Below are 11129 nucleotides of genomic sequence, written 5' to 3' on the forward strand. Positions count from 1 at the left end.
AGAGGGGGGTGAAGCTTGCACTGAATCTACCTGCCAGGATGTTGGCAATATCAGTGGGTTCAGTACTGAGTATTCAGTATTGAGTACAGTATTCAGGGTTGTGCTATTTTGCACTAGTTCAGTGCATATCTGCGAGTTGCCACTTAGATTCTTAACATAGCTAAAGAAGGCTTTGTGGTTATCTTTTGAATCCTTGGCTATTTTTCTTTTTAAGTTAGCCTTGGATGATTTCATGAGGGACCTTAGTTTCTTACTGATACTGATCAGGGATGTCTTTTCTTCTTGGGATTTGCTTTTTTTCTGAACTAGTTCCCTCTTTCTATTGTATAGCCTGTTTATGGCAGGGGTCCATCAAACTGGTTTCCTTCACTTAGAGGAGTGAGTCTTGGTTTTGCTAGGGATGGCACAATCCATGCATCTTTGTAGGTGTTCATAGAGTGCATTTATAAAGGATTCTGCATCTTGGGCAGCATTATCCATTAGCATGGGGGCTGTGAAACTTACCACCTCTGTCTTAAGTAAGATGAAGTTTGCTTTAGAAAAGTTTTTTACTGTGGTTTCCTTAGTTAGGGGTGGTGGTGGGGTGTGGAAATCCAGAGTGATTAGTTTATGGTCTGATCTAACCAGTGATGGGTTGACCTCCAGTGTGGAACACCTGTCGCCCATGTTGATGATGACCAGGTCCAATATGTTTTCACCTCTGTTAGGGGAGTTTACCAGCTGATCCAGGGCGTTTGAAATGATGAATTCCAGGAAGCGCTGGGCCTGGGTGTTTGTAGTCGAGTAGTTTTTCCAGTGAATGGTAGGGTAATTGAAATCGCCTAATATCAGGGTGTTCGGTAGGACCTTCATGTTTTCCAGTGTCTCCAGAAAGGTGGAGTGGTGGTCCTGGGTCACGGAGGGTGATCTGTAGCAGACCACAATTTGCATTGCAGATTTGCCTGATGTTAGTTGCACATGGATGATCTCAGAGGTATCATGCTGCGCCACTAACCTGGAGGTGTAGGTATCCTTGATGAATATGGATACACCCCCTAATTTTGTGTTTCAATCCGTGTTCTGTGGCCGAAACGTGTAGTATGAGTTGTAGCCTGGTAGTGCTGGGGTGCTCACTGGAGCCTTGAACCAGGTTTCAGTTACTGCACAGATGTCAACGTTCTCCATACTGAGGAGTGCTTTGAGCATGTGCATTTTGAGATTTAAACTCCTAGCACTGAGTAGCATAACCCTCAGTTTTTTGTTAATTGTGCTGTTTACGGAGGTGGGTTCGACTTTTGAGCCTTACCTAAAAAAGGCACTATGGGGGCAGCAAGAGCCTTGGCCAGTATTCAAAAGCTTAAGGGTGACAGGTGCAAGCCATCTTTAGCGAAGCAGCATGGCTTGTCGAGCATGCCATCCCAGGTGGACAGACACTGGATCCCCTTTGAATGACACCAGAAGCTTAGCCAATTGTTGAAATTGATTTTTTCTTTATATTGAGGTATCATTCTTGGTGAGGGCAGGATGCTACTCAGGGTCAGGGTCATACCAGCCTGGGCTACATGATCAGAGAGCTCTTCCATGTCTCTTTTCATGTAGTCCAGAGAGGTACATCTCAGGTCATTCACACCAGCATGAGCAATGACAGAGTCATATTTGTACTTCTTCTGGAGTGACATGAGTGCTTGTGTTATGTAGCGGATTCTGGCTCCCGATAGGCAACTAACAGTAACCTTCTGCTTGTCCAGCCTAGTGAGTGGGATGTCAGTGTGACTGACTGTAGAGTCACCTATTACTAGTGTGTTAGGTATGTTATTTTGCCTTAAGGGCTGTGATTGTGCGGCACACTGATTTTGATTTGTATGTGTTGTCTGGTTTGTGATGGGAGGTGCAGGTTGTTTGGGTGTCTGCTTTGGAGGTCTCTGATGCTTTTGCAGGTTTTTATTTATAGCCTCTGAGTATGATTTTGCGTATTTATGTGTATTTTTTGCCAGTGCTGTTTTAGTAGGTCTGTGTGTGGCTGGAGGTGTGGTGCAAGTGTTAACCTTCTCCTTTTCACTGTCTGTTACAGTCTTAGGTGGAGACAGCTTAGCTTACAGTTTGGCTGTATAATTGCATCTCTCGCATATGTATGTGTTTTGTGGTAGGAGGAGAGGCTTGTCTGTGTACACGAGGCAGTTGTAACATTGCCTCAGGATACCCAGATTCACCAGCTGGACTAGAAAGTGCACCTGAAGTTGCCCTTTGGTCATGCCTGAATAGTAGGGTGAGCTGCTTAGTCGCTTGGTTGGTGAGGGGTGAATAAAGAGCCTTGCCCTGCTGGACAATTAGTGTGAGGGTATATTAGTACTTGCTATTAGGTCTGAGCAAGTGCTGGGCTGTAGGATGCTTTTTGACTGCTTAGGTTGAGAGTTTGATTAGTTTCAAGGGAAAAACTGAAGAGGAGACTTAGTGGAGCCGGGAATAATTTAACCATAGCTAACCGGCACTGCCCGGTGAGCAAAACTGTACAAACGCATTTTTTTATAGTAGGGAAATGAAAAAGATAGAAATTAGCCCAAAATATATTTCAGGTAGACCTACCTTACTATTGTCTGAAAATGGTTTTGATATGTAGCTATGTCCATGTGTTACCTTTTAATGGCACCATTGGGCAGAAAACGTTGTAACCTGCACATAAAAGCCACAAGATGAGGGATGCAGTCCATCCGTAGCATAGCAGTAGAGTCTATTGACCATCATATCCCACACAGACATTAGTTGTTAAAGACAATTATGTTTTCTCTGAACTTAGGAATCATCCCTGGTAAGAATCATCCCTGGTAAGGGTAAAGTATCACTCAGAACCAGTGATTTTCCTTCACTGGAAATATGATAAGAAAACTCAGTAGTGTCTCTCTGTATCTCTTCCATAGTATAGTGCCTAAGGTCATTCACCCCACATATGATCAACAAGGTGGATGTACTCAAATCTGAAACATTTAAGGGTCCTGAAAGCCCTTGTAATGACTTGCTCCAGAGACACAGCATACTTTAATACTCTTCTTATCCAGCCTGGATAGAGATGTGTCAGTACGCTTGACAACAGAATCACTGGTAGCAAAAACTCTGTGACTGTCTGTGGGTCTGTCGGACATTGGGGTGCAGGCTTGCAGGTGTATTGATTTGTGTCTGTAGGTCTGTTGGACATTGGGATCCAGGCTTGCTGGTGTGCTGATTTGTGTCTGCAGGTCTGTTGGACAGTGGAGTGCAGGCTTGCTGGTGTGCTGATTTGTGTCTGCAGGTCTGTTGGTACTTGGGGTGCAGGCTTGCAGGTGTGCTGATTTGCGTCTGCAGGTCTGTTGGACATTGGGGTGCAGGCTTTCAGGTGTGCAGATTTGTGTGGCTGGAGGTACTCAAGTCATTCGGGAATTGCTTGTCCTTAATATAGCTTTGCTTGTTACGTGAAGGCTCGGGGGGATTAGGCATTTATATTTTAACCACCTTACTCTTTGCAAATGAAGTATTCTGTTCTTTTTTAATGCATGGCTCAGTGAAGAGAAGAGTCTTCATTCCAAATAAGAAATTATATGTCGCAGTGTGGTCAAAAAGTAAATATGAGGCAGCTGGCACTCTATCACAAGACACCAAGAGTAGGCAGAATGGCAACAGAGAAGGAGGAATGAGTAGGAATAAGACCCAACATCTAAGTGCAGAGCTAGGGTTAAATGCATTATCAGTTGTTGTGTTCAGTCAGGGAAAGTTAGAAGATGGACATGATGCTCTTAGTTGAAGAGTTCAAACTACATAACAGTCTAGGTTGACAGTTGATATGACTTGAAATCTGTACTGGCAAAACATGAAAAGAATAGCTGAGTAACTTCAGTAAGAGTCACATTCAATAACTATACTGACAAGAGTTGAACAGAATGGCTATGCCAGTTAGTGAGAACTACACTCATGGTATGTCATCATAGGTGTAGGCTATGCAAGCTCTGTCAAGAATCACAAATGGGAAGCTATACAGACAACAGGAGAATAGACATAGCTTTATAAACCCAGTAGGAACCTCAACAGATAAGCCTTGTGGGCATAGGTATTGGTATAGATATAGGTATAGGATATAGGCATAGGCATAGACATAGGCATAGGTATAGGCATAGATATAGGTATAGGTGTAGATGTAGGCGTAGGTATAGGTATAGGTATAGGTGTAGATATAGGTATAGGTGTACATATGGGTATGTGCTATGAATAATCAGAGTCAGTAACTACATACAAGGTTATACGTCATACTCAACAGTCACTAAGGAATCTGGGGTAGCAGCAACAAGGTGTAATGAACTTTTATGTTTAGTACACAGCAGGTAAAAGACAAACTGGAATAGTCCTATCAAGGAATAGTGGCACTAAGAAGGAGTAGAAAATTAGTATGTTTAGTACACAAATAATAAATTATGTGGATCAATGCAGTACAGTAAACAAAGAGGCACTTCTATTAAACTTATGGTTAAACAATACAAAATAAGCAGCAAAAGATGGCGCCACTAGCAAAATTAAATTTGCAGTGATGCAGTAGAGTAAAACAAGTGGTAACAGTAGTAAACTGAGTTAGAGGGATAGCAGCTATATGAATCCAGGTATACCCCTTGGAGACCAGTGAAGCAGAATGAAACAAGCTGGGCATTAGACAAATCAACAGTGGTCAGCAAAGCAGTAACTGTGAGCCACAGTTTAGTACAGTGGCTGAGTTTGAAGACTAATGGAAATGTAATATACCAGCAGCATAGAACAGAAATGATAGCTCAATAATCACTTGACAAGCACAGCAAAAACAGCACTAATCTGGAGTAGCAGTGCATGTGGACATAAAAGACATAATTTCAAACAAGCATTGTGAGAGCCAAAAAGGATGGAATAGATGGCACTTTACCCTGAGAGGCAGGAAGAAGAGCAAGAGATTGCCAGCTTTGAAGTAGACCACATCTCTAGGCTGACGGACACTTAGATGCTCACTGTCCAACCTGTTTCTGCGATGTTCATCTATGACTTACTACTCCTCAGTGCCACACGTGAAGCACAGTAATGTGCAGTTGTAGAAACTCAGAAAATTGAATGGTTGCTGGCGATCCTGATTAACTGCCTTACTTCCCAAGACAATCAATTTATCCTGCTCCCCCCCACACACACACATACATTAAACAAGTGGTGGGACAAATCCTGACAATATGTGATCAGTAGTTCAATTATTGCAGAAAATCCCACATGCTGTAGGGATTAAAGTGCAATAGGAACAGTTCCCGCTATTCCTTTTGTCTGTTTTCTACCTGCCTGAATCACACAGATAGCAGACAGGCACAGTAATGTCACAGACTAAGCAATGCTTGTAAATTTGAAACTCTAGCAGTTTCTTCCAAGATGAAACTGACTAAACATTGCTGGAGACTCCAAGTAACTACTACACTCTACTGTTGACAGGAATCAACTTCTCCTGCTCCTCATCTTAATAAAGATTTACAGGTTCAGAGTAATTAATCCATTCCTCTGGTCATAAGAATCCAATTCACCTGTACTGCCTCTGAATGGAAACAATTAGAGGCACAAATACACGGTCTATATTATCAAATTGAAAGGAGAAATAACTGAACACCAAAATATCAACACATTAAAATTAAAATTGAACTACCAAAACTACAAACGGCCACTTTAGTGAATTTTTTCCCCAGGGGGAAAAAATCACTTGGCCATTGTTGGGAACATGCCCTTTTCTCCACTGTAGCATGATCTCTGAGTTAGTATATTTAGTTAGGGGAATGTGGGAAGCACAGCCCCCCACATAGGATATGACAGTTTCTTTCGGTTTTGGTTGGCCAAGTCATTTTTCCTCCTAGGTGGGTGAAAAGCCTCTCATCTTTGGGAGAATAAGTGAGTCAGTTTACATACAAACATGAGGTTTGATGGTCAAAAGTGGATCACAGCAGAAAAAAATTCCTAACTATTCAAGGACGTTTTTGTCTTTCAGCACAAGCATAAGTTGGCATACTACCAAAACTACTTAAAATGTATTAACCGCATATACACTAAGATGGGGTCTATATCACTTCAGTGAAATTTCAGTTCAGTAAACAGCATCTTTGGTTCACTTACATTGAATATGCCATTCATCTAACTGTTCATATTGAAATCATGGTACAGTGAGGATCAGGAGATTTGCCCTTTCCCCACTGTAGTGCGATATAGGAGTTGGTATATATAATTAGCGAGGGGTGAGGGCATGAGTGGCCTTAGATCAACTGGTGCCCTAAGCAAAAGGGCTTCATGGCACCCTCACCACTTCACCTGGTGCCCCCATCCTGGTCTACCTACCCAAATAAATACTGGAAAATTGCCCCTGCTAGAGCAATGCCCTAGGTGATTGCCTAGTTGGCCTATGCCTAAGGCCAGCTATGGGTGTGGGGGGGGGTGCAATCCTCCACAAGAGCACATTTCGATGAACAGTATTTCCAGTGAAATGCTGTTCACTGTTCACTGAACTGTCACTTCTCTGAAGTGATATAGACTCCTAAGCTAATAACTAAAACATGGTAGCACACCATAAAACATTCCACACTACATTTCACATATGCTTAATTTACTCATGAAAAATATAATTTGTATACTATTAATAGATATCACAATGTTGTCTGTATTATTTTTTTGACCAGTGACATAAAATAGGCAAAACAGAAAATATCAGCTGAATGAACATTGATATAACCAAAATTTGTTTAGAATCTCAGGTGAAAAGGTTTAACAGAGAGGCAAGCTCTGCCCACTTCCCATTTCCATTAAAAGTATTCCAGCTCTGAAGGTATACAAGCTTGGAAACAAGAAATTATTTTTTTTTACTAAAGCAAAATATTTATTTCCCACAAAAAAGGGCACATGCAGGTTTTGGTGAATTCATAATTTTTATTTTGAAGCTGTTTGGATCACATTCTCTCTATATATTTTTGTTTAATGAACTGTCTACACGTTAAAGTTAGTTCAGTAGTTTAGTAGGTTACGTAAACTGGCATGATGAGAGAACAGATGTCACAAACAAAAGTCTACTAATCCATGAACTGTTAAAAATGCATATTTTTTGTAATATGTTTTTTTTTTCAAAATGGCAATAGTGGAAGTATATAGTTGGGTCACATGTAGCACATATGTCAAGAACCATTTGTTAGCAGTATCTGTAACAGCTTTTGTTTTTGGCAACAATGTCTACGTAAGGTTTTGTTTATATGTCCTCCTGTCATACAGGGTATGGATAATCATCTCTGACAGGTGTAATATGCATTTTATAACACAATGACTGCAATAATGAGGCACCATTTTTTTATGTATTTACTAATATTCAGTTTTATTGTTACAGGTGAACAACTTAACAACGTCTCTTCCACTATCTTTGCTGAATGGAAAAATCAAAGTATACAAGAGTGGTTTTGCAATCACTGTCAGTACAGATTTTGGAATCATTGCAAGCTATGATGCGCACCATGCAGTTACAGTCACTGTACCTTTGAATTACTACAACTCTACCTGTGGACTATGTGGAACTCTAACAAATGACATGTCTGATGACTTCTTGACATCAAGTGGAGAAATATCACAATCAGACCAACTGTTTGCCAAAAGCTGGAAGGTGCCAGATAACGATGCTTCTTGCAGAGATGATTGTAGTGGCTCATGCATGACCTGCAGTCCTGAGAAGCAAACGCTGTATTCTGGAAATGATTACTGTGGTATAATCAGTGACCCTCAGGGGCCATTTCATGGCTGCAACAGCATTCTCCCTCCTCAGAATTTCATAGAGAGCTGTGCATATGATTTGTGTGCCACTGGAGGATACAGGCCAAGTTTATGTGAGGCTTTGAATTCCTATTCTACACAGTGTCAAGCACATGGGGCACAAATACAACCATGGAGAAAGCCAGGATTTTGTGGTAAGGTTTTAGAGATTTGAAAAATAATACTTAATATAGCTAAATAAATGCAAACAATAATTATTAAAACAACTGCAGAATGAATAGAAGTAAAGTCATAGCAGATCACGTACAGACTGAAAAACACTATATCTGATCTATAACCAGTTTTCAGACTGTATATATATATATATATATATATATATATATATATATATATATATATATATATACATATATATGTGTGTGTATTTTATCATTTATTACGGTTTCAGTAAGTAATTGCCTATCCATTCCATGTCAGGTCAGGTTCTATAGTTTCATAGTTCTTCTGGGTATCTCACAAGGAGCTGAAGCATCAGTGAACAAAATACCAAAGACAAACTTAAAAAGCTTACTTCAATAACATATGTATTGATTTCCAATATGCAAAAAAATGCAGTGTTTGTTTGTGTCTTTCGGCTTTTCCCGGTTAGGGGTCGCCACAGCAGAACTCCGGTCCACTAATGATTGGCAGTAGACTTTTTACATGCTGAGTTTGCCAGACCTGACAAACAACCTTCAATGAAGGTATGCCCATTCATGCATGTCTCCACACAGAAGATGATCTAGCTCAGAATCGAACGGCGCAACGTCTTGCTATGAGGCGACAACGCTACCTCAGCACCACCACCGCAGTTTTCTTTATTGTCCTATTTCAGCATCTCAGTACTTTTGAATGACTTATGTTTCTCACCAAAATTTAAGGCTGCATTAATAAAAACTCTCTTTAGGGTAATAAAAAGGCATTTTTTTCAAAACTGTTGAGAAAAAGACTGCATGTTTTGTGATGTACTTGAGCAGAATCAGAATGTACCCTACTGCTTCATCAGTTCCATTGCTGTGAATAAGTAGCTCAGTCACATGACATAGATAAAACGTGATCGCATGAGTCTCACTGAGGAATATGTTTCTCTAACAGTGGTTTGCTCTGATAAAGTCACTGCTTAAAGAAACTCACAAAGAATGACATTTGTTTTCCTTCTGCTGGCAATCAACTCTGAAACCTTTGATTCTCAAATGTTTAGTTATGTCTAAGATCCAAGTGCTGTCTATGGCATATTAATTAGGTAAGTGAAAGAAATTACCTTTCAACTTCTTTGCTTAAGAATTTTGGATAAAGACAAAAATAATTGGGAGACCAAAATTCAAAATCAGAGACGTTACTTAATATTATTTTAATTCACTTAAAAAGTTAATGCAAAAAAGTTTTGCATCACCATGCATTTTTGAACAATAAATATGAAACTCTGTGGACTGACATTATAGACTGACTAACTGTAATCCTCAATGATTTGCAAGAAATTTAAACATTTTATAATGAGCATGGAAAAAATCATGAGGCAAATTCTGGGACATTCTGCATAATCAGAGACAGCTGAAAGGTAACAACCAAACATACTAAAATAAGCACAATTTTGTTGTTCCCAAGGAAAAATTAAGCTTTATGTATAGGACTCAAGACTCACTATTCACAAGATAAAGAGATGACAGTATGCACATCAATCATTCTGTGTGCTGATTGAGAGACAAGTCAAAAATAGAATCAGGCATCTCTCATACACCTTCAGTGTGACTGAAAGAAAATGACTTGAACAAGGTAAACTAGCTTCATACACCATTCGTTTATGTGGTTCACTGAGAACTGACCATTTTTGACAATGCTAGGGAGCAGTATGAAGGCTATAAAACTGAACGAAAGGGTGCAGAGTAGTGGACTAACATAGGGTCTGGGGGATTAGGGAGGAAGCTTTAAGGTTGTGAAATGGTGTCATATCATTGCAGGATGTGAACTTAGTGATATACCTCTGGAAATGTTCAGGAAGGAGACTAGAATACTAAAAGGAGTATAATATTGCAGACTACAAACTGACCCCGGGATTCATGAACCTTGCGCCAGGCGCCAGCATAGCGTCAGCGTTATAAAGCCAAATATGGCCACCGAGCGATTCAGGTATGAAGCAATCCCACGTGCACTACCGGGCGCGCGACCGCCCGGCGTAGGTATGCTAATCACACTGTGTGCGGCATTGCACCATGCAAATGAAGGCAAATAGCGATTCACGAAGTGGGGCATGCGTAGCGTAAGGGCACGGCAATGTAAACTGAAAAAAACGGTTTACATTTACCCAAACATGACCAAGGAGTAACGGAAGGCTGTCAACGTCAGGTATCATACAGGTGCAATATGCCAAAGGCGAAAGGCACCGAGAATGTCCAAAGAAAACATGCACAACTGTAAATAATGACAAAATGTCATGTACGAGAAACCACAGCAGAACCCCCGGATATGTGTACAGAAGGTGCAAAGCAATGAAATAATATGACAATGTCCTAAAAGAGCTGTATAATACACATCAGCTGTACAGCCACCACACACCATAGTATGTATGGAAAGCCCAACCCCAGCGCAAGGGTTGTCAAGGAGTGGTGGCAGTGTTCGGCGCCATAACCATGTATTAGCAGTCAATGCCATGCAAATGAGGCAGATAACAGTGAATCGCAAAGCTGGCGCCGGTGTAAGGATGGAGCAAACGGCACAGCGGTACTACACTGAGGAGTGGCCTACACGAGATACATGTCAATCGCAGAGGGGTGTGCCACTGTAGGAGGAAGCATATTGGAGGCCAGCAAACCTGGGCTGTACAATGCACATCACAGCAGCAGGACCGACGTGAGGAAATAGATGCGCTGAGAGTACATAATGCGCGCGACAGATGCATGTGCACGAGGATGAGTATGTTGCCCAACACAGTCATGTGACGGCCTCCCCGCCAACAGCCACGGATATAGGAAGGTAATGCGGAGAATATGAGGAAATGCGGAAGCAGTGTAATTGAGCCGTAATGAGCAATCAGCACCAATCAATCCAGGAAGGGCAAACGCGGCAGCCGACAACTCTGTATGCAGACTCCTGCATAACGGGAAAGGGGAGGCATATGAATGCAAAGATAGTAGGGATGTAGTAGAAATGCAAAGAACAAAGAACCCAAATAGCACAGCCAAGTACAGAGGTAGCATAACCGCGGCTGCAGATAAAATGCATCATATGCCATGTGCCTGCAGGATGCAGTAATGTAAGATGCAAAGCTAAGCCAATGCAGGCAACTGTAATGTAACACTAAAGGCAATACCGTTGCAGTTGCAAACCCGTAAAACAAAAGGTGCAGACACCCAATGACA

General features: G+C 41.2%; 1 protein-coding gene across 1 annotated transcript in view; it reads left to right on the forward strand.

Moving 5' to 3' along the window:
* Positions 1-11129, forward strand: part of LOC122809199 (alpha-tectorin-like) — a 1556410-nt gene that overhangs the window by 232286 nt on the left and 1312995 nt on the right. Inside the window, exon 9 of the mRNA XM_044080507.1 lies at positions 7358-7928. Within this exon, the coding sequence (XP_043936442.1) occupies positions 7358-7928 (571 nt within the window). The remainder of the gene's footprint in view (positions 1-7357; positions 7929-11129) is intronic.

The sequence above is a fragment of the Protopterus annectens genome, chromosome 8.part0 (assembly GCF_019279795.1).
Source record: "Protopterus annectens isolate FY-2018-M chromosome 8.part0, PAN1.0, whole genome shotgun sequence".
In the NCBI taxonomy this organism is placed as follows: Eukaryota; Metazoa; Chordata; order Ceratodontiformes; family Protopteridae; genus Protopterus; species Protopterus annectens.